At 41.9% G+C, this 21610-nt stretch overlaps 1 protein-coding gene across 5 annotated transcripts in view; it reads left to right on the top strand.

Moving 5' to 3' along the window:
• Positions 1–4492: 4492 nt before the first annotated feature.
• The window catches only part of RB195_008758 (uncharacterized protein), a gene marked incomplete at both ends in the record, with an annotated part of 52559 nt that continues 35441 nt past the window's right edge, over positions 4493–21610 (top strand). For all 5 annotated transcript variants that reach the window (XM_064195414.1, XM_064195415.1, XM_064195413.1 and 2 more), the window contains 21 exons: positions 4493–4611; positions 4666–4747; positions 6540–6654; positions 6724–6846; positions 9345–9435; positions 9507–9594; positions 10495–10601; positions 11677–11753; positions 12442–12529; positions 12654–12788; positions 12982–13086; positions 15084–15207; positions 15259–15334; positions 16153–16235; positions 16616–16742; positions 16797–16919; positions 17006–17131; positions 17858–17952; positions 18041–18117; positions 18800–18919; positions 19913–20059. In XM_064195414.1, the coding sequence (XP_064046555.1) occupies positions 4493–4611; positions 4666–4747; positions 6540–6654; positions 6724–6846; positions 9345–9435; positions 9507–9594; positions 10495–10601; positions 11677–11753; positions 12442–12529; positions 12654–12788; positions 12982–13086; positions 15084–15207; positions 15259–15334; positions 16153–16235; positions 16616–16742; positions 16797–16919; positions 17006–17131; positions 17858–17952; positions 18041–18117; positions 18800–18919; positions 19913–20059 (2228 nt within the window). The remainder of the gene's footprint in view (positions 4612–4665; positions 4748–6539; positions 6655–6723; positions 6847–9344; positions 9436–9506; positions 9595–10494; positions 10602–11676; positions 11754–12441; positions 12530–12653; positions 12789–12981; positions 13087–15083; positions 15208–15258; positions 15335–16152; positions 16236–16615; positions 16743–16796; positions 16920–17005; positions 17132–17857; positions 17953–18040; positions 18118–18799; positions 18920–19912; positions 20060–21610) is intronic.

The following is a 21610-nucleotide window of genomic DNA, read 5'->3' as shown; positions in this document are numbered from 1 at the left end:
CCTTTACACGTCAATAATGGTGTCTTTTGGGCCTTTACTCTTAAGAGAGTAGTTCGATGGTTTTATAAGATTCATTGACAAAGTGATCACAAAGTGTTCGCTATGAGCATCAAAGACTGGAATTAAACTAGTGGGAGGTCATCTCGCTCTTAGGTTTCCATTTTTCCAGTTGAAAAAAAGCGAAAATTTAGAACACGATAGTTTTATTGGTTTTAAACGCATGTTAATAAGTAAGACAATTTTGTCTGCGTGGTTATTTTCAAAGCAAAGAGTGGAACTGATTCTACTGAGTACGAGTTCCTCACTGTAGTTATAAGTGTAATTTCGTTGAGGATTTCATTTCTAATCTGGATTTTTGGTTTCATCTACCAGGTCTCTGCCAATTGAGGATGGAGATTTCTCGCGAACCACGGAGATCGCAGCCATAAGTGCGATAGGGAGAAGCCGGACCCTCTTCAGGTGAAGGGAGTTTAGCTCATGGGATGCAGCTCAAGTGAAATGGGTCCTTTCGCCAACCGTCCAAAAGTGAAGGGGGTCAGTGCACCGGCTCCGTTTATCGCATTTATGATCGCAGCGTAATCGTGCGAATAATCAAGTGATGATTTCTCTCTTTAGGTTAGATCCACAAGTACTTAATACGTTGAACATAATTCTGTATACTTTGTTGATTGACAGTTCAAGTTTTGACGTGGAAGGAATTATTCCTCCGCTTCCTTCGTTGCACTTCACTTAGTTCTCATACGCTTTTGAGGAATTTAAGGCCGCCAGTACTACGATCATAGTCACGAGCAAATATGGGGAAAAGTTGGGGGGAAGGGGCGTTCAGTGACGTTCTTATTTCTGGACTCTAAATTGCTTTTTTTTTTCTCTTATTAGCCTTAGTTTACATGTCAAGGATCCTCTAAGACCTATGCTTAGGTTCTAGGGCCCCAATTGATTTAGTTATTCACTCCCAGAAATTTCCAGAAATAGCGCCCCGCCACAACTACATTTCACCCCAAAAATGCTCTTGACTTCCTTCGAATTCATCGATAGCCATTCAGGCTCGCGTTTTTAACCTTTTTTTTCTGGCGACGTTCTGAGAACAGATTTTCTACAATAAAACGTATTCTCAAAAGATACAGCTTGCTGAGTGGTTCCTGGACAGTTTTTTTTTGTTTTATTGATATAAGTTTTGCAAATCTCACAACACCATCAGCACTTGATATTGTTTCCAGTAAGTTCGCTGTACATCCAAAAGTAATTTCCAATTCTTGTTCAACGAGTACAAATCCTCTATCTGTGGTAGATTCGTTGCATGCTTCCGTTGTTTCAAAAATGTTAGGTATTTTTTGTTCCATCGCTTCCAGCGTACTGTAGCGACCGTTCCCGAAAACACAAATGCCTCCTATGTTCCAGCTGTGCCGGAAGCAACTGGGTATCCAATTAGGGATCATTACAAAACTGTAGATGGGTGTCTACTATGAAGTGTTAAATTTCCTTGCTAAGAGCTATAGATCTTGGTAAGTATTTTGGTCAAGATCCGTTTCACTTTTCTCGTCCAACGAGCGCCTGTTTATTATTACTTTAATTCTTGACATTACAGTATTCTTTCTTTCAACTGGCAAATTCTTACGAGTTGTGCTCTTTTTGAGAACATTTTCTTACGGGCCTACCCTTCTCTTGCTGAGGTTTTCCATCCCTGGTGGAGTAGGAGGGTAGAAAATCCACTTTATATCCTCTGAAGTACTGTAGCTGATCACGGAACTACCATCTTTGGCCCCTTCCAGAAAATTTTGCCTCAAATTTGAAGTTCATTCCGCAATCAGTTTCAGACATTTTTTCGAAACGGATGAAATTGGTTAGAAATACAGCTGATAGATTTTCCGAGGTAAAATCTTCGCAGTATTTTCTCTTACTTCCCGAATTCGAAGTGTACTGTGAGTGTAATATTGTGTCGGTAGGCAAAATAGGCTTTCTTGGGTTTCCTCACTTGCAGCTGACTCTGATGTTTTCTGCTGATCTGCGTTAGTCACTTTTATTCTGTTTTTTTTTGTCTTTTTCTTGCTTTAGATTTTTGTTTTCTTGACTCTTTATGGGTTATTCCCTTCTTCCTGGTAGATTCTTAGTTTTCCCATGCGACTCCGTGCTCCTTTAACTCTGACACTGAGTCTCTTTTGCTTTTGGAATCCTTTTGCATCGAATTCCATGTGATTGTCAGTCTCACTTTGTGTGCGATCCATCTTGTTCCTTTCCTTTGTTCCTGGTTTCTTATTATTATTTTTGTAATTTGTTCACTCATGAATTGGGAGAGCTTCTACTCATTTCGATTGTTTCTATGCTACCACAAAGTAATTTCCTTTCACTGCTCCTCAATTTCTTTCCTCAGTTACTACGTGAACATTCTATTTCCCTTGGGCAAATATTGTACTCATCCATGTGAGGTTGAAAAACTGTGCGTCGTTGTTGGACTCCGGTTCACCGGTATCCGACGAGTTGTGCTTGCCGCTATGGGGGCAATAATTATTTCTATTTTTTATTAATTCCAGTGAGCTTAATAAACAAATATCGCGGAAGTACAAGATGCAATTGTGTCTTACCTTTGTAGACAATAAGAAAGCCTTCGATTTAGCTGACAAAAAAGCACCCATGGGAATCAAAATATTGTCATAGTCGATATGAAGAGGGAGGTTTTACCGGGTGACACAACTCAAAATATTCAGTGCCACCCTCGGAAATATAACACGTTGATTGGAATGGGATAGCATGGGTGTGAGAACTAGTAGTTACTAAGTTACAGTTACTGCAGTTATCTCCAATTCGTGGTGACATTGTTCTGATACCACCCAGTATCACTCAGGCCGAACAAAAAAAGAACGAACGAACGAATCCTCATCAAATCTCAAGAAACGTGTAAAGAGATCGGTCTCCAGCTGAACCAATACAAGATGATGTTCATGAGCAACGGGTGGATTTCTGATGCTACATTCATGCTTATTGCTACAAATATCCGAGAGCTCTATGTACATCTGGATCGGCAAAAAAAAACTATGGGGGAATTGACCTCTGAGCTGCGAAGAAAGAAACGAGCGATCTGAAAGAGCATACAAGAGCATCGACGATGTAGTGAGGAGGAACATTTGACTCAGTGCTCACCTATTCAACACCACCGTTCTTCCTGCTTTAATCTACGCTTCAGAAAGGAGGGTGTTTCGCAAGCAGCAGGAAAATGCGATCAGCGTCATAGAACACTCAATTGAAAAGAAATGCTAGGAGTGTGCCGTTTAGCCAAAGCCAGCCAGCGAAAGAAGAGAAGCTTGGTTCATTTCTACGTCAACGATCCAAGATTAGAGCGATCTTGCTTCTACACGAAGTATTCTAAAGAACCTTTGTTCGCGATCAGATGAAATGAAAGTATTACTAGTGCACAATCGAGCAAGTCAATTAATAACGAGAATAATTGTGATGCAGGTAATACAATGAAGATAGTCGTCAATATTTTTAATTTATTGAACTAGCAGTATCAGTGGGGTGAATGTGGCTCAGTCAGAAAAAAGCTTAGTCGTAACTGTACGACCGTCCCAGAGCCAACTTTTTATCTCTTCCCTGGCCGATAAATTGGTACCAAAATTGTTTGGAAGGAAAAAAAAAAAAACAAACTGAGTCGGCACACTATCTGGGTACTGCAACTCATTGTAAGGCTGCACACGTCATCATAAGGCTTGAATGGTTCTGAATTGAAGACGAACAGTACTCACAGCCTTTGCTCATTTCTTTCCTTGTGTACTGGGATGTTTGTGAGATATATATTTACGAGGGCAGCCAATATTCTCCAATTTCTTATACCATAGTTGCTAATGGGGCGGGAGTGGTGTAGTGGTTAGAGGTCCCGCTTCCTGCACGATCGATCGGAGGTTTGTATCCGCCTTAGTGCTTACCAAGCATTTCATCCCTCCTGGATCGATAAATTGATACCAGACTTGTCTGGAAGGATAAAAACACTGACTTGACACATCGGCTAGCCACCGCGAGTCATTGTATAGGTCACTTACACGTTCGTGAACCTCAAACGATTCTGAATTGAACTGAACGTGGGGGCGCATCCCAAGCGGATTGGTTAACGCCAAGAACTTTATCATCAACTTTATAGTTGCTAAGGATTACCTAGGCATTTATAGGATTCGATATTAGTTGGATCACATCCTAGCCTTAGTGGAAATAAGGTCGAGGGCACTGTGCAACGCATATGGTTCAAGTAAAAATGGAATCATTGTTGAAGGATTCAGCAGAATACACTTTAAAGAAGTGAGCGATACATGAAAACTGAGTATTTGTTGTGACTGGCGTTTTTCTTCCTTGTTTACCGTATCTTCTTGATTGGTTTCAGGCGAAGTGAGAAAGTGAAAGTAAACATGTATGTGTTTGTGTTTAAGACCTGGTTGATCTTGTTATAAGGGCACTTTACAACTCCAACTGATACTGAATAGGGTGTTGTTCCTTTCATTATACCTCGATGTCAAGACTAAAAACTGGTTTGTTTGTGCTTTTAGCACTCACATTAACGTACTTGTTCCTTGAGCACAAATTCGGTCGAGTAGTGCGATTACGAAAATGGAATACACTCCTGGAGAGGTGAGTATTTTCACTTTCTGATGAAATCTATATTGCGCGTTACGGTTCGTTCAGGAATAAGAATTTCTCGAAAAATGATAGTTCGAAGAAATGGATTGTCGTTACTACAGTTCATCATCCAGCAGAAGATATTAAGGTACGTAGGGGGTACGGAACGACTCCTTCGGAATTCACATTCACCACAACCACTGATGGTGCACCCGAATATGCAGATAAAGCTGTCGATAGGCTAGAGTAGGCGTATCTTAGACCCACTATGATATTACTGAGCTCCGCCCACCTGACTAAAGCCGTATGATGTTTTTAATGCAGTTATATAGTAAGGGTGTTTCTGAGGATGTTCAAAAGAAACAGAATGCTGACAGTTCAGGAGGTGTTGAAAAGTGGAGTTTGTGGAGAATAAAGAAGTGATACTGGGATATTCCCAAGAGTGTTACAGTAAATGAAACGATAAAAGAAAAGTAAACCAAAGATTACTGATTACTTATTCAAGATGAGGATCAATCAAGATCCAAAATGAGAGTTTTGCTTTGCGACTTTGCGCATTTCTCAGAGCTTTCACTCTAGGTTTTCAAGTGGTGTCAACATTCCATTGGATATTCCTGAGGGTGTTACAGTAATGGGAAGTTAATCAAAGATTGATTGCTCAAGTGAACAGACTGTGGTGTTATCTTCAAAGTTCCTTCTATTTATGCCGTTTGGAGACGTTAACGCTTGGTTATCTTCAAACTCAACAAATCGATACTCCACAGTCGTACAGTTAGTTTATTAATGACTGTCCATTGAACTGTACTTGAGACCATGCTAAGATAAGATAACATACTTTAGCGGACTTGTTGGGTGAGATGTCTGGAAGATAAGGTAGGCGATAGGCGCAGTGGTGTGCCTGATGCTGTTAGCTGCCGCCCACCACAAATACCGATCAACGTTCCACTTCTTTTTGCGATGAGTTGTCGCAGGTGTGGTTTCCCAACACTACGTACTCGACTTCGGGTTGATCTGGACAGCGGGTTGTCCCATACAGAAATGAGAGTTGATGTCTCCAGATGCACGGACCAGTGCACAAATGTTGGCCCCTGTCAACCTCTGTATTGAATACAATCAATGCCAAAACTCTGCTGACAACTACGATGTTCGTTCGTATGGGAAGGGATAGAAGGGAAGGACTGTGTTGAACAGAAATATTTGTTATACCACACGTCTTTGTGTTCTGGGCAGAACAAAATTTCTTCAGCGATTTGTCATTGAGATATACATAGTATAGAAATACTTCGCACTCAGAACTTCCTGGATTGTTACGAAAGTTTCACAGCTTTCATTGCCCTTTTACCACTTTTTTGTCTACGGTTTCATGCTTCTGATTATAGTGGTGATTTAAAGGCAACATACCACGAATATGAGGCGGTGCGGATTTGAGGTGGAGTATCTGTATACGGGGTCGTAGATTATTTAGACAGGGTAGCTCCGCTCATCTCTCCCTGCATCACTGCAAACAGCCGCCCCCAGAATGCTGTTTTGTACGACGCCATCCATTGCAACGCTCCACCCCTTGCGCCACCTCCGCCCTGCCATTCGTCGAAAATCAATTCGGACTGCCCCGATAGGCAGTAACGGATGCTACGCGTGCAAAGGTGGCGCGCTGCAATAGAAGGCATCGTACAAAACAGCATTCAGGGGCATGCTGCTTGCAGTGATTCAGGAAGAGTTGAGCGGAACCACGCCGGTCTCCATAATCTACGACCCCGTATACGGATACTCCACCTGAAATCCGTACCACCCCACATTCGTGGTATGCTGCCTTTAATGTGAAGATATAAACCTTCACCAAAAATTCGCACCTCTTGTTCATTTAAAAATGCTTTATTCCGTTTTTCTTCGTGGGTGATGAGAGTAATTATTAATGAATTCTATTTGTCTTCGAAATTCAGCGTCTCTCACGCATTCCTAATTGGACATTAGTTGTGGTAGGAGACATAAAAACGCCAAAGGATTGGTATGTGGAAGGAGCTCACTTCCTAAGTGTAGAAGACCAAGAAAAACTCGGTATTCGTGAATTTGTTTTCGAGATCGATGAAGATACAGACAACTAAATTGACTTGGTCGATATTTCAGGTTATCGCATTATGGGCTCTCTTCCTTATAATTCGTATGCACGTAAAAATATTGGATACCTATACGCAATTGCAAATGGAGCAGAGTGGATATATGACACGGATGATGACAACAAGCCTTTTGGTACAATGTTAAACATATTTCAGCGACATTCTCTTAAGTGTAGTCAAGATGTCTCGTCCAAAACCAGATCATGCGAGGCATGACGCAGCGATAGGAAGACGATTCCTCTGCTTTCTTTTGTGCTCGGCCTAAACAATTTCCTGTTCAACCTATGCTTGCAGCTCTAGATTAAAAGGATCTGGATCTTATGAAACAAAACACTACTAAAAGTGGCTGCAACTTTAAATATGTCTAGTAGATGGATCATCCAATTTATGCTTGCGCGTTTGGATCGCTGATGCGTATGCGGGTGGATGCAGCTCTAGATCAAAAGAATCTGAATCTTATGGTCTAATCTCTAAGCTCAGATCAGACTGCAGAAATGAGTAAGGTCCTGCTGAGACCTGCTGAGTACGGTTGTGAGCGGTTGTGTACGGTTCCGCAATGGATGTGACTCAAGCTGCATTCTCTGACAGCCAACGATCTGCGTACTTTCATTTATTAACCACTACTTGACGTCCGGCTGAAGCCGGACTTCAGACTTTTTGTGGTGTTCATTCGCTTGCCTTCACTGATCCATGAAAATTGATACTAGTGGCATTTTCTGTGAAATTAGACTGGTGTCTTCTTGACAATAACATTATTTTGTTTTTTTTTGTATAAAATTAAGAACAAGATTTCATAGTTTTCTTTCTAAACGGGTCAGTTCCACATTTGGAAATCATTGAAACATCAGCTTCAAACAATCCTTCGATGCCAACATAATTAAGACAGAATTTCAAAATATCACTCGAAGTATGGTTTTTTTTCTGTTTTTTTCAACAACAGTGGGGCGGGTGTAGTGTAACGGTTAGAGGTTCCGCATTCTGCACGATAGATCGAAGGTTCGAGTCCGTTAAATAGAGCTCATCAGGCCTTTCGTCGCTCCGGGGTCGATAAATCTGTGCCAGACTCGTCTGGGAGGATAAAAACACTGACTTGACACTAGCCCCCGCAAGTCATTGTGTAGGCCAGTTACACGTTCGTGAACCTCAAACGATTCTGAATTGAGGTGAACGCGGGGCGCATGACGTAAACATCAACATCATCGTACTGATAAGGATAACGTTCCACGTCAGATCATGTAAAGTGTTCGCTACTACTTAAGCAGCCGTTTGCATGCGTGTCTCCACTTTCTGAAGAAGTCATGTTACCAACCTTAGGGAAAAGTGCAAGGAAATGGAGATGCGGAGAAGTCACAGAGGTGAAAAGCGGCGCGCGCAGTGGCCATGACTATGAAACGGTTGCAAAGTCCCATTCACCTTTTGCGACATGCACACGAAGTTATTGTACCGCACAACGACGCAGCAGTTCCATCCCTTGGGACCCGTCTTACCCCATTTCACAGCTTTGTGGCGCCGACGCACCAGTGCTACTCCTTAGGACCTGTCATACCCCATTCTTTGGCTTTTTGGCGTCGGCGCAGAAATCCGCCGCTGTGGAATCCGTTGCGCCCTTTTTTTCGAGTTTCGTTTCACACAGACACACACGTGACAGAATAAGCCCGTTATTATAGTCATGGTCATGATTTTACCAAATCAAGTAGATATGGTGCATGATAAGAAGTCATCTCCGAGTGTGCTCTTCCATCCGCAGTCGATGAATTGGATTTAGATTTGTCTAGGATATAATACCGATACTGATTTGGTGCATTAATTGGGTTTATTGTATAAGCCACACATCTACAACGGTTTGTCACATCACAGACACCGCTGACTCTGATCGTCGAACTGCGTTGCACAGCGGATGTGTCTCTTCTGGCACGTGTCCCAAAGTGGGAATAGTTTTGACATCTCCGACTTTTTCAGAATCGGAAGCCTACGTAAGCGTAAGTCACTGGTTAGTTTCGCCATTATTTTAGTTAAAAGGGCGCGAACGGTTTTCTGATCCAAGTAAGTTGACAGCTAGCTGTTGTGAAAGCTGTGCCCCATTGAAGCATTTTTGGTTATGATTTACATGCATTCATTGAGAATAGTGTTGTGCTGTTGAAAACTGCGTATTATGTTGTCTAAACCATATTTTTTTAATTTTTACCATGTTTTTTGGTATAGTAGAGGCTGGAATCTGTTGAACAGTAGATTGAACCACAAATTCTTGAAGAAATACAAGTGAATGTCGATTACTTGCGGTGCTGTAGAACACAAAATGCACACGCAAACTGCTTTCCTGCAATGATACCAAGAGAAAGGGAATCGTGTTCAGCCATGAACGCTTAATAAGGGTACAGAGAGTAGCTTTTTTAAGCTGTCAGAGTCACCAAATCTTGTTAGTGGAAGTAAGGAAGAGAAGGTGGTAACAAGAAAGTCTTTGAAATATACATGGAAGGGTAATTTTTGGTATAATAGAGGCTGTACTACATTTCATACTCAGTTTTAAGTTGATTACAGCAGGTTCAATAGAATATTGAAAGAAATGTGGAGTTTCCACGAGAAATGCACTACTTTTTTCCGTCACCGAACTCATAGGGTTCCTATTTTTAGGGCTTGGATTAGAACAGTTCGAATATTCTAACGAAACGAGTGGACTACGCTATGGTTGCAGTTCTCCAGATGAAACTAAGAAGAACAAAAAGTATGTGTTAGCTGCAATCATTGTAAAATCTGCTTGCTGATATACGCGTACGTGTCTCCATTCCTGAGCAGGTTTTCATCGGAAAAACTTTTCAACCCGTATTCGTTCTTTGGAAATGCAGATATGTGGCCTCGTGGATTTCCCATCGAGTACATACAGGTCATTTTTGTGTATTCTGCTGCATTAAAATAGCTGTATTGCAAGGTGATTCTAGTTCTGTGAATGGTGTGCAAAAGTGTGAAAGCGCCAAAATGACGAAGCTAAAAAACCACTAGTCAGATTTAAAAATTTTTCTTTAACGTGATTAAGGTCTAACCACTCCGTGTAAAGGCAAAATCCGTAATCCTACGGATTTAGGAATCACGTTTTAGACTTGAAGGACTTTTTATTTTCGGATGTGTTCAACACAGTACGCAACGATGATGAGGATTTAAGCTACGTAGTCGCCAGCTTAGTGTAATCAAGCCGGCGAAGTGATTCTTGAATCAACATTTCTTCTTCCACAAAAATTGCCGTGAAAGGCAAGAAACCAAATGCTCGGGCCTGTCAAATTCTTGTTATTTCACATTAATGTTTGCTTCATTTCTGGAAGGTACGCAATGCCATTCCTTAAAGTAAAATAATAAAAACAAAATTAAAATGGATCGGCCCACTGACATATAATGCGGCTCCGTGGTGCGCAAGGCTTTAAAAAGGCGACGCATACCACAATCGAACTCCTTGTAGGAAATAGCGCGCCTGAACGCCCGAAGCCGTATTTTCCGAGCCGTTTTTTACGGCAATTACGAAGAAATGGACGAGATCATCCTTCTCTCCTCATTTACGATCCCGTATACGAATATTCCACGTGAAATCCGTACCACTCAAGATTCGTGGTATGCTGTCTTTAACTTTACCAAACGCACCATTTCCGTTCACAAATTGTTTGGATTTTTTCGCGCCAAGTCGAGTATTAGAGGACCAATACTATCGGTTTACAGTGAAGCGTTACACATGCAAAACAAGCAATGTTAGTTCCTTTTAATACAAAACAGGTTAGGAGGATTTCAGCATTTTCAGAGCCATACAAATGGTCCAGATCGCTATTGTTTGTGTCATCGGACGCGCACTGCGGTTGTGCAACAGGGACTCGTTCATAAGGATCCTGATGTGGATGCTATTTACAGGTATTCTTAGCTGGAAGATCTAATATGTGCTCCTTAACACTGCATGACTTAAGCTGTGGAAATTTGAACAATGGGCTATGCATTTGACTCTGTAACTGCTTCAGTTTTCCGCTCTTTTGCGAGCACTGTGATGAGATAAATAGATAGAGTGAGATACTGTATTTGTCAACGCTCTGAACAGCAGTATCAAGCGAGAGTTTGTAATAGACCCTACGATGACCAGTGTATGTCGTAATGTTACGCAGTTTGCCCATACGGGAAGACTGGAGATTATGCTGTCGATCGGAGTGATTTCATACGTAGAGAAAGCATAGTGTGCAATGACATTTATGTTAGAGATTGAGAAGATGCTGTGATTTCGTTTTAAAGGCATCACCCCAAATCTCGAATTCGAGGCGGTACGAATTTCAGGTGGAGTATTCGTATACGGGATAGTAGATTATGGAGAGGTGGGTGATTCCGTCCATTTCTTCCTAATTGCTGTAAAAAACGGCCCAGAAGATACGGCTTCGGGCGTTCCGGCGCGCTACTTTTTACAGTTCGATTGGAGCGCGCCAGCCTTGTGCACGCGCCGCATCTTCCGGGCCGTTTTTTAGGGCAGTTAGAAAGAAATGGACGGAATCACCCCCCTATCCATAATCTACGATCCCGTTTACGAATACTCCACCTGAAGTCCATACCACCTCAGATTTCTGGGCTGATGCCTTTAACCGTCGACACATGTGTGGATATGTATGTGAATACGTGTACCTATCTACGAATGGTGGGATCAAAGCGACCTGAATGTGCAGTCGAGTGACTGGTTACACTCGATGAGGGGACCCACGCAATAGTCAAGAGGGTATCCTCGTGTCAGTACCCTCGTGTCGTTTTGTCAGCGGCTGCGCCCGAGGTGGTGCACAACCGCTAGCTTTGATCGCTGCCGTTTACGCAGTTGCACGAGGGTTCAGGTTATTTCGATCCGACTGTAGCTGCGGTGTATATGTGTACTTATGTGTGCTTATATGTGTAGGGCATTTGGTCTTCATTTATGTATAATTTTATAAGCTTCTCTTTGCTTAATGTGTTTCTTTAGACTTTTGCATGCGAATAAAATGGACGGGCTGGACGAGAAATTTAATAGATTCACTCCTCCTGTTACTCTTTCACGTGGTTTGTATCTTCGGTTTTTTCCAAGTACAAATCAAGTTATAATCGTGTCACTTCTCGATTATCAAGGTGAACCAAGCGCCCAGATTGTTAACACTCTTTATTACCTTTGTTTGGCTTCGGACTGATTTGTTTCTAGATCAGTCATTAGGAACATGTTTAGGGTAGCCATAAGAATGGGATCTGTGCCACAGAAGGGGATCATTGCGGATAATGACTTGGTCTAGATGAAGCATGTTACGGATTTTCTCACTTTCCAGGTTCTAACGAAGACCGAATTCTTAGCAGTAATAAAAAGTCACTGGCGTATCAATCCACTTGGGATGCGCCAACACGTTTTACTGGAATTCGTAATCGTTGAGGTTTTGGAACGCGTGTTGGCCTATACAATGACTTGCGGGGGCCAACCGATGATCAAGTCAGTGTTTTTATCCTCCCAGACAAGTCTGGTACCAATTTATCGACCCCAGAGGGATGAAAGGCTTGGATTGCACTGGGGCGGTTTCGAACCCTCGAACGTGTGGCTTCAACGGACCTCTAACCGACTGCGCCACACCCGCCCTAGCAGTAATAGAGAGCGTTGAAATTCTTTGCTCTTGCTTTACATTGATAATCGACGAGTTGTAGTCATGATGGCAAGACTCAAGGAATGTCGAATTTCTACACTTTTGATGATCGTGTAGCTTTATAGGAACATATGCACCGTGGAATTCTCAGAACACTCTGTTCCACCGTCGAGCTTTTTTCACCCTTGCATTGCCAGCGTTTGTGCAATTTCGGCAAGTATACTTCACCATACTTTACTTCCTTTGGGACTAGTACTGATGCGCTTAGATTTTTCGTAGAGACCTTGTAATGTACTATTTTATTTCTAGACGAAGCTGGTCCTTTGATCATTTTCAGTGTCACGGACATTTGGAGATCGTATTTTGCACAAAAGCTCCTACATATAATCGGCGAAAATATCGCATTTTATCCTGCCAACGCGATTCAAGTCAGAAATTCTCATGACTTTCTCAAAGACTTCCGTAGTGAAAGGTTAGGCATGGTTAGGCATATATTTTTGCTATTTTTACACTGCTAAATTCAAAAATCCTGCTACTTTTTTTTTAAATTTGGACGTCACTTTCCAGTATTAGAAAAATATTTACATTTGGGGATATTTACAACTTCAATGTCTACTGCAAACGATAATGAGAACAAAGGAAGATGGATAGATCTCCTATTTCAGAGATATGTACAAGGATTCGGGGAAATTGCTGAAATTCCTAGATGAGTGGAAGTGTAATGATATATCTGTGGACAAATGTGTTCTTCAGTTGGCGAAAGCGTTCAGGTAAGAATGTTTACTTGCGACTGTACCTTACTACTAATCACCATTCAAATAACTTCTACTCAGTGGCTAGTGAGATGGTCCGGTTCAGTTTGGGAGTACGGCTTAGAAAATGTTTCAGTAGTAAAAATATTGTCAGGAGCCGCTTCTGACAATAATATACGAATTTTGTTGCTGTAACCGTTTTGTACACGTTTTCTATTACTTACGAGGTTTTCAGGTGGAGGTTATTCTGCAGTTTCGGCTCTTTTCTCGTCTTCAGGGACATACAGTCGGGTCAAAACGACGTAAAGCACGGGCAGTTGCGTAAGCGGCTGCACTCGAAACGGTGCGGTGAAGACAGCGGTTGGAATCGATGTGGGACTATAGTGATCCGCAAAAATGGGTGGCGGTAACGAGTAACCTTACACAATCCTAACCGCTACTCTCCACAGCACCGCATTGAGTTTCTTACGCATTCGCAGTTCCTTACGCAACTGTCGGTGCTTCGTCGCTGTCGCTCTGAGTGAGTTCACATCATTCGTACCGCTTTGCGAACTGTGATTGCCTCATATTGTCTGAGATGTGTGCAGATGAAATATTAATATGGTCGCTGGTGATCCTAAACAACAATAGATTTTGGTGAAAATACCTGGGAGCGGCAGCAAAGTGCTACTAGCGACAACAGATCCAATGGAAAGTTTCTTAAAGGCAACATCCCACGAATCTGAGGTGGCACGGATTTTAGGTGGAGCATTCGGATACGGGATCGTAGATTAAGGAGAGGGAGTGATTCCATCCATTTCTTTCTAACTGCAGTAAAAAAAACGGTTTGGGAGGTGCGGCGCGTGGACAAGGTTGGCGCGCTCCAATCGAACTCCTTGTAGAAAGTAGCGCGCCGGAACGTCCGAAGCCGCATCTTCCGAGCCGCTTTTTTACGGTAATTAGGAAGAAATGGATGGGATCACCCCTCTCTCCAGAATCTACGATTCCGTATACGAATACTCCACCGGAAATCCGTACCACCTCAGATTCGTGGGGTGATGCCTTTAAAACAATTTATATGTCTTCCTTTTTCACTGCTTTGAACGACTATCAAAACAATAACTCAGGATGCTGTGGCACATGGCGAGATATGCGTTCGCATCAATTTTTTTTTCTGAAGATTTTGAACATTGCGTAGGAGTCGAAACGTCAGAGATATGGAGGTTCCACTTGAAAATCCTGTGGGCACACCAATTGAAAACACAGACAGAAATACCCACAAAATGAATACACTCGGATTGTTGTTGTATACGTGTCACCTGTCGATTGCTCCTATTTTTTTCAATTCATTATAATTCACTGAAAAGAACTTTTGGAAAAAAGCTGATGCCGAATTGATAGGAAAATGGATAGAGGACCTTCGTAACATAAGGTAGGATTTTTATTTGTGTAATAGTTGTATAAAAGAAAAAATTAAAAAATCAAAATGCGTGACACCTCCGGCGCCTGGGAGCAGCTTCATTCGATTGGATTCTCATGGAGAGCGATGGATCGCAAACCCCACTCCTCTCCCAACAGCGCGTAGTATTCTCTGCTCTTGTCTATTCACACCTGAAGAATTTCTTCCGCCAGCTGGGGAAGCTGTTGGAAGAATTGATGACCTGAAAAGAAACAATGATGAAACTCTTGGTTGTCCTCCAACGTGTAGTCTTCCGACTTCTGCTTTCAAGGAATAACCCTCTGTAAACGATAGGTGCTGTCTTTGTTCCTAATGGAGAACACGTATCTGAATAGTTGTCTTAAGGAATAACCCTCCGTGTACAGTAGGCACTGCTTTTGTCCCCCATGGAGAATACATATCTGATTAATATTCCACGTGTGAAAAACGATCAAATTTTCTGAGACGTGGACGGTATAAGGGAACTTTTTTACACTTAACATATTATTATAAGTGAGATCCAAGCTCGACATCACCCTCGAAATTGCACCTATGAAATCATGTCCCAGAAAAAAAGCTAGAAACTCTTTAATTGTAGATACGAGTTTCCACCGCCCATGAGCGCGGATGAATATACTATTCCTCCTGATGAGAACTTTCGAGGAGTCAATTGTAGACGTGTGGAAATGGAATTTCTGTCAGAGCGTGTAAACCTGAACGAGGTATCGATGAAAGCACCGTATTAGTTTTGCAAGAATGATTTCGATTTTTAGGGAAGTAAGAGATCGGAACTAAAAATAAGGATGGCTGGTGATATTTCTGACTGGTGCGCGGCCGCAAACCATACTGGTAATCCGACCTAGTATACATTTTTTTTACTTAAAAGCAACATACCGCGAATCTGATGTGGTGCGGATTTCAGGTGGGGTATCCGTGTACGGGGTCGCAGATTATGGAGACCGGGGTGGTTCCGCTCATCTTTCCCTGAATCACCGCAGACAGCCGCCTCCAGAATGCCGTTTTGCACGACGCTATCTATTGCAACGCTCCACCCCTTGCGCCGCCTCCGCCCTGCGAGTCGTCGAAAATCAATTCGGACTGCCCCGATAGGCAGTATTCTGTTTACCAGGTTCCCTGATTGCAATTACCCTGTGAATAAAATGCATAGAGTGTCTGACGTCACCCGATCCACTTGGAATGCGCCCCCACGATCACTTCAATTCGGAATCGCTTGAGATTCACGAATGTGTAACTGGCGTATACAATGAATTGCGGAGGTGGACCGATTGCGACGTCAGGTCGGCATTTTTATCCTCCAGCACGTATTCTGTTACTTATTTATCGACCACGGAGAGAAGAAAGGCCTGGCGAGCACGAGGGCGAATCCGAACCTCTGATCGATGACGCAGGCAGCGATAGGCAGTAAGGGACGCTGCGCGTGCGAGGGTGGCGCGCTGCAATAGAAGGCATCGTTCAAAACAGCATTCAGAGGCCTGCAGTGATTTAGGGAGAGATGCGCGGAATCACCCCGGTCTCCATAATCTACGACCTTCGTATGCGGATACTCCACTTGAAATCAGTACCACCCCAGATTCGTGGTTGATGCCTTTAAGAAATGCCATAAGTGGAATACGATAACCATACGAATGAAATGCTTAATCATTCAGAACTTCTTCACATGTTGCCATCACCGGAACAGCTTAATGATGCGCATACCAATCACACTGTGCTAACAGATCTCGAAAATACGGTCAGTACCATTTCTTGCTCAATTTTTTAATTTAAAATAGTTATTAGTTGTCTTAGCATATCATTTAAAACTTAAGATATGTATAATAGACGAGATACAGTTCAGCACAGATTAATTGTGAGCACATCTTTATCTGCTTTGACGGATTCAAATAATTCACTTTTCGCTATATTGAAGCAACACTACATTCTTACATTGTCACATTGGATTTAGTTAAGAAAAAACAGGAACTGATGAGTAGTTTCGCACGATTTTTTCCCCTGAGTCACTATGCCCCCGCCTTTCCACACGAATAGATTTGGCGGAAGAAATTAATTGTGGAATTCTACGGTGGTGGACTACATGGATCAAAGTAATGTCTATCGTCATTGTATTTATAGGTGCTGGTTGTAACATATAATTACCCTATGAACGGAACTATTGGGTTAATACAACGGCTTTACCAGCCCTACTTTGGTGTGACGATATTCTGTGGATCATGGTTTCCGAAAGAATACGATCAAAAAGGTGATTCGTACAAGACACATTCAACGAATCGTCGTCTATTCAAATCGTTTCCAGATTTTCCAAAAATACTGCACCCCCTCAACTACATTCATTTGTCAAAACATGAAATGAACGCGGGCTATTTTGCTTACTACTGTTTGTCAAAAGTCAAGGATTTGCTGCTTCAAAATGTCTTAGGTTATTGATTTTTCTAAAATAATGCATAACTCGGCATTACCTTTTGTGGCTAGCTTTCAGTGTTGTTTTTTTGTTCTCTATTTTAGGATATTTTGTGATGGCAGACGACACTACGTTTAATTTTTGGCATAGTGTAGATTTGAACAGTACTGTGCACTCGATTGGAATTAGTGCTCAAAATGAAAGTGGAATTTGGTGGCCATCTGAAATGGGTAAACATATCACGCCGTCTACTCTGTTTCTTTGTTCGCGTGCATTTTGTGACAGTGACTTCCTAAGTGACTTCCTCACAAATTGGTTGCGAAGTTTTGAAAACATTAGGAAGTCATGAAAGATCGAACTTTTGAAAGTGCTAAAAAAAAAAGAAGTTCAACCAGTTGTTGGCACCGGTGGTTCTATTCGTCCAGACGAAAGATTACCTTTCGATTTTCCAAGAGTAAGCTGCAGTGGTAGTTCTTTGGGCAGAGCAAGTCTGTTGATGGTTTCGAATGCATTGCGATCTTCAGGGCGAACATTATAGTAGGGTCAAAAGGACATGAGGCACGGTGCAGTTGCGGTCGAAGCGGTGCGGCGGAGAGAACAGTTGGAATCGTGGTGGGACCATCGCAAACTGCAGCGAAGGGTGGTGGTAATAAGGGTTCCGACACGATCTCCGCTACGCTCCACTGGGCTGCTTCGAACGCAGCCGCTTACGCAACCGCGCCGTGCTTCACCTCCTTTTGACCCGACTACAGGTATAGGGATATGGCAAAGAATCTCACTGCTTGCGCTCAATATACTGTAGATAAGGAACTTTTTTTGATTTTCTTAATGTTCTGCTGTTACTCATCCTGGATTGAACATAATTCTTATTTCCTCAGTCTCCTCAATAAATTTTGAGTCTTTTTTTATTCCTATCTTGGTTGTTCTCTTTTTTTTACAGCCGAGAAAAAATTTAGGTATGACAGCTGTAAAAAAGGCGAGAACATTATTTGAAGAGAAATATAAAAACGATGCAGCTGTACAGGCGGTATGGAAGCAATACGCTGACGGGGTCAGTCGCATTAATTCATATAAAATTTGTTCTATATTGTCCTTGAGAATGGGACAACTTCTCTCTTATACCGTTTGATATAATTAAGTTGGCATCAAACATGATGACTGGTGTGACAGCATCTGAGCATCTAACAACGAGAGATGGTTGGTCAATGAGTGATTTGTGAGTTATTACTTACTTAGAGAGTACTAGCCGATTTGGAGGCATCACCCCACGAATCTGAGGTGGTACGGATTTCAGGTGGAGTATTCGTATACGGCATAGTAGATTATGGAGAGGGGGTGATTCCGTCCATTCCATTCCTAATTGCCGTAAAAAACATCCCGGAAGATGCGGCGCGTGCACAAGGCTGGCGTGCTCCAGTCGAACTCCTTGTGGAAAGTAGCGCGCCGAGACACCCGAAGCCGTATCTTTCGGGCTTTTTTTTGTGGCAATTAGGAAGAAATGGACAGAATCACCCTTCTCTCCACAATCTACGCTCCCGTGTACGAATACTACACCTGAAATCCGTACCACCTCAGATTCGTGGGGTGATGCCTTTAAGCTGCACCGCGAAATGCAGCGATCACCCCATATAGGGAATTCCTATTATACGTACTCCGACTTTCGTTTTGATCATTTTCGAGTTTATTGCAAACGTAAATTCTCTTCTTCTCTTCTCGTCTTCTGAGAGTTCGGTCACCGGACGTATCGCGGTCAACCGAGCAGAACACACACGAACCTTCGATTGTGCACCACGTCGTTTGTATTCTAGTCACCAACCTCCTTCCTTAGCAGCGCTACCAAACTATTTTAGAGAAGTAAATATCATTAGTTATGGAGTGATGTTATTTTCTATTTCTAGGTACTACATACCAGCTCATTTATTGGATTATCATGCTGGATTGATGGAGATCTTCTTTGAAGCGAATGTATTTCATGAAATCGCTATTTCAAAGTACCTTTATACTGTTCCACATCAAGGGTAAGTTCCACAATAATGCACGATAGAGCGGATTTGAAAGTTGCAAAAAAAAAAGATGCGCAAGAGCGTGCACTATTCCTTCAAAATAGATTTTTCTGTTAGGAGATCTTCTGACGGAGATTACAGTACAGGCGAACGGATTGCGCATTCACTCGGAGAGCACATGTCCTTTTTTTTTTTTGTAGCAACCATGACTAACTTCGTCGTCATAAAATTTTAAGTCTTACATTTTTGTTTGTGACTCTCAGGACTTATCTTCAGAAAAAGTAATCTTATTGATTAATGAACGAGGGCAAAATAAGACCTCACTAATTTTAGAAATTGTAACTTTAACTTACAGCTTGACCGCTACTAGTCTTATTATTCCTAATGACCCAAGACATTTTGACATAACTTGGTTCAAAATGATAACTCTCGCTGGAGGTCCACCACAGCCTGTGCTATAGCTTTTAAACAATGAAGAGTGTGCTGGACAAGAAGGTCTTCTTTGAGAAATACTGGGTTTTGCTTGAGCCTCTTGGATGATATAAAGAAATCCTGACTCGCTTATTGCTTCTGATTCGATTTCAACAGATTTTCTATAGTCGACGCCAAAGATGTTCAGCTTGATGAACGCAACGCGTCAGTCGCAACGCTCTCTTCTCTCTCTTCTTCTCAAACACTCCCTCTGTCACTGCTTCCTCGAAACGAAGGAGCATCGTGCCCATCCGATTGAACTCATTTGGTGCCGGCTCTTGAAAAATCACCTTTTCATACCAACTCTCCATCATAGAAGGATAGATCATAGATCATAGAAAGATATCAGAACCATTAGTTAAAACATATTTCTTGAGTGTAAATTCACTAATGAACGTTCCTGGGAAGGTTCAGAATATCGCAGTAAGCTGATAAGATTTCCGCACAAATATTGCTATTCAGGAGAAATTTTATGAAGGATCAAAAGTCAATCGTCGGTAGTTGTGACATTTGACTGTTACCTGTTAAATGCTTCAGAATCAACTATTCAAGCAATTCATCAGTCAGACTATTCCAAGATTTGATGGACTTCCGCGGTTTATGGGCTAATTTATATTATGCGGATCTTATTGGATTGCATCCTATAAAGTTCAGCGAGTTTGTAGATAAAATGACGCGCAAACGGTAAGTAATTATGTTCCCTTCCAAAAAGCTTTAAAAATAAATTTATTTTCTCGGTTACTATTGAGTTCGCACATAATTTATGCCTGAGGCAACGATTTATTCATTTAAAAGTTGATTCATCCATTTTAAAGGTTGATCAGGTTCCCTCTACTGATTTAAACCGCAAGAACCTTTGCAAATTAGAAAATTTCGTCGGTGCCTGACTTCATCATTATTTTAGTGAGGAGAGTGACTGAAAAGGATCACAGATACATTTGGACCAAAACTAGGTCACGACTCAATAAGTCGACTAAAGTATTTGGTTGCAAGTCATTCGAACAATCAAGTGTTCGTCGGTGTTGTTCTGAATGTGGTGGAAAAGTTGAGTGCTGGGCGAGCTCACCCTTCAAATTCATTTTATTTTGCAATTCTTCTGCTGCAATAGTTTAAAGGCATCACTCCACGAATCTGAGGTGGTACGGATTTCAGGTGGTATTCGTATACGGGATAGTAGATTATGGAGAGGGGGTGATTCCGTCCATTTCTTCCTAATTGCCGTAAAAATGGCCCCGAAAATATGGCTTCGGGCGTTCCGGCGCGCTACTTTCTACAAGGAGTTCGATTGGAGCGCGCCAGCCTTGTGCACGCACCGCATCTTCCGGGCCATTTTTTACGGCAATTAGAAAGAAATGGACGGAATCACCCCCTCTCTCCAGAATCTACGATCCCGTATACGAATACTCCACCTGAAATCTGCACCACCTCAGATTCGTGGGGTGATGCCTTTAATTAGGCAACCTCAGCAGTGAGCGAACTCATCATAGAAGCCTTGATGTAAGAAAATAAACGTGTTACGTTGCGAGGAACAAATATGTCTTAATCTTTTCTTTGGATATGGAGCTTTGTTCGTAACGTAATTTGTTACGGCTTTATAACATGTATTCAAAATTGGTTTTAAATTGCAGCTCATATTTTCCAGTTTTTGTGCCAGTGTGGTGTCAACGTTCTGGTCAAATTTATTGGGCGTAGGAAGAAAAGAAAAAAAGGAAGGAAAATGATTACAACTAGTCAGAAGCGATGAGAAAAAGAGAAACTCAAGTCTTAAATCATCATCAGATAATTTAAGTTCTCCCAAAATTATTATCTATTAAACTTCGAAGCATTGTCTAAGCTGAGGTCTTTTGTGCTGTTGAAATTTTATTGTTTCTTCAGATGTTTTATAAAAGATTTTCCAAGCATTTTGTATCATTTTTGCAGTAGGTAGGTCATGCATGGTTTGATTGGCAGCAAATCGTTGTAGAAATTCCTCTTCTGATATCTCCACATCTTTCTTTCTTACGCTAGCTTCGTTTTTTTTTAATAGAGTTTAGAAAAAAATAGAGTTCTAACAGTTCTCGTAGTTGTGGTACGTGGTGGTCTGCTGCGTTAACAAGTCTAGCTAATGAGGTAAGCACTAGCCAATGTGTTGCTGTTGCGTTCGGATGCTTTCGGTAGGGTGATGGGGCGCTTGAGGGGATAAATCACTAATGGCTTTGGATTTTTCAGGTTGTGACGAAGGCGATAACGCCGAAA

Source organism: Necator americanus, chromosome III (assembly GCF_031761385.1).
Source record: "Necator americanus strain Aroian chromosome III, whole genome shotgun sequence".
NCBI lineage: Eukaryota > Metazoa > Nematoda > Chromadorea > Rhabditida > Ancylostomatidae > Necator > Necator americanus.
This window is presented reverse-complemented; position numbering and strand designations above follow the sequence as displayed.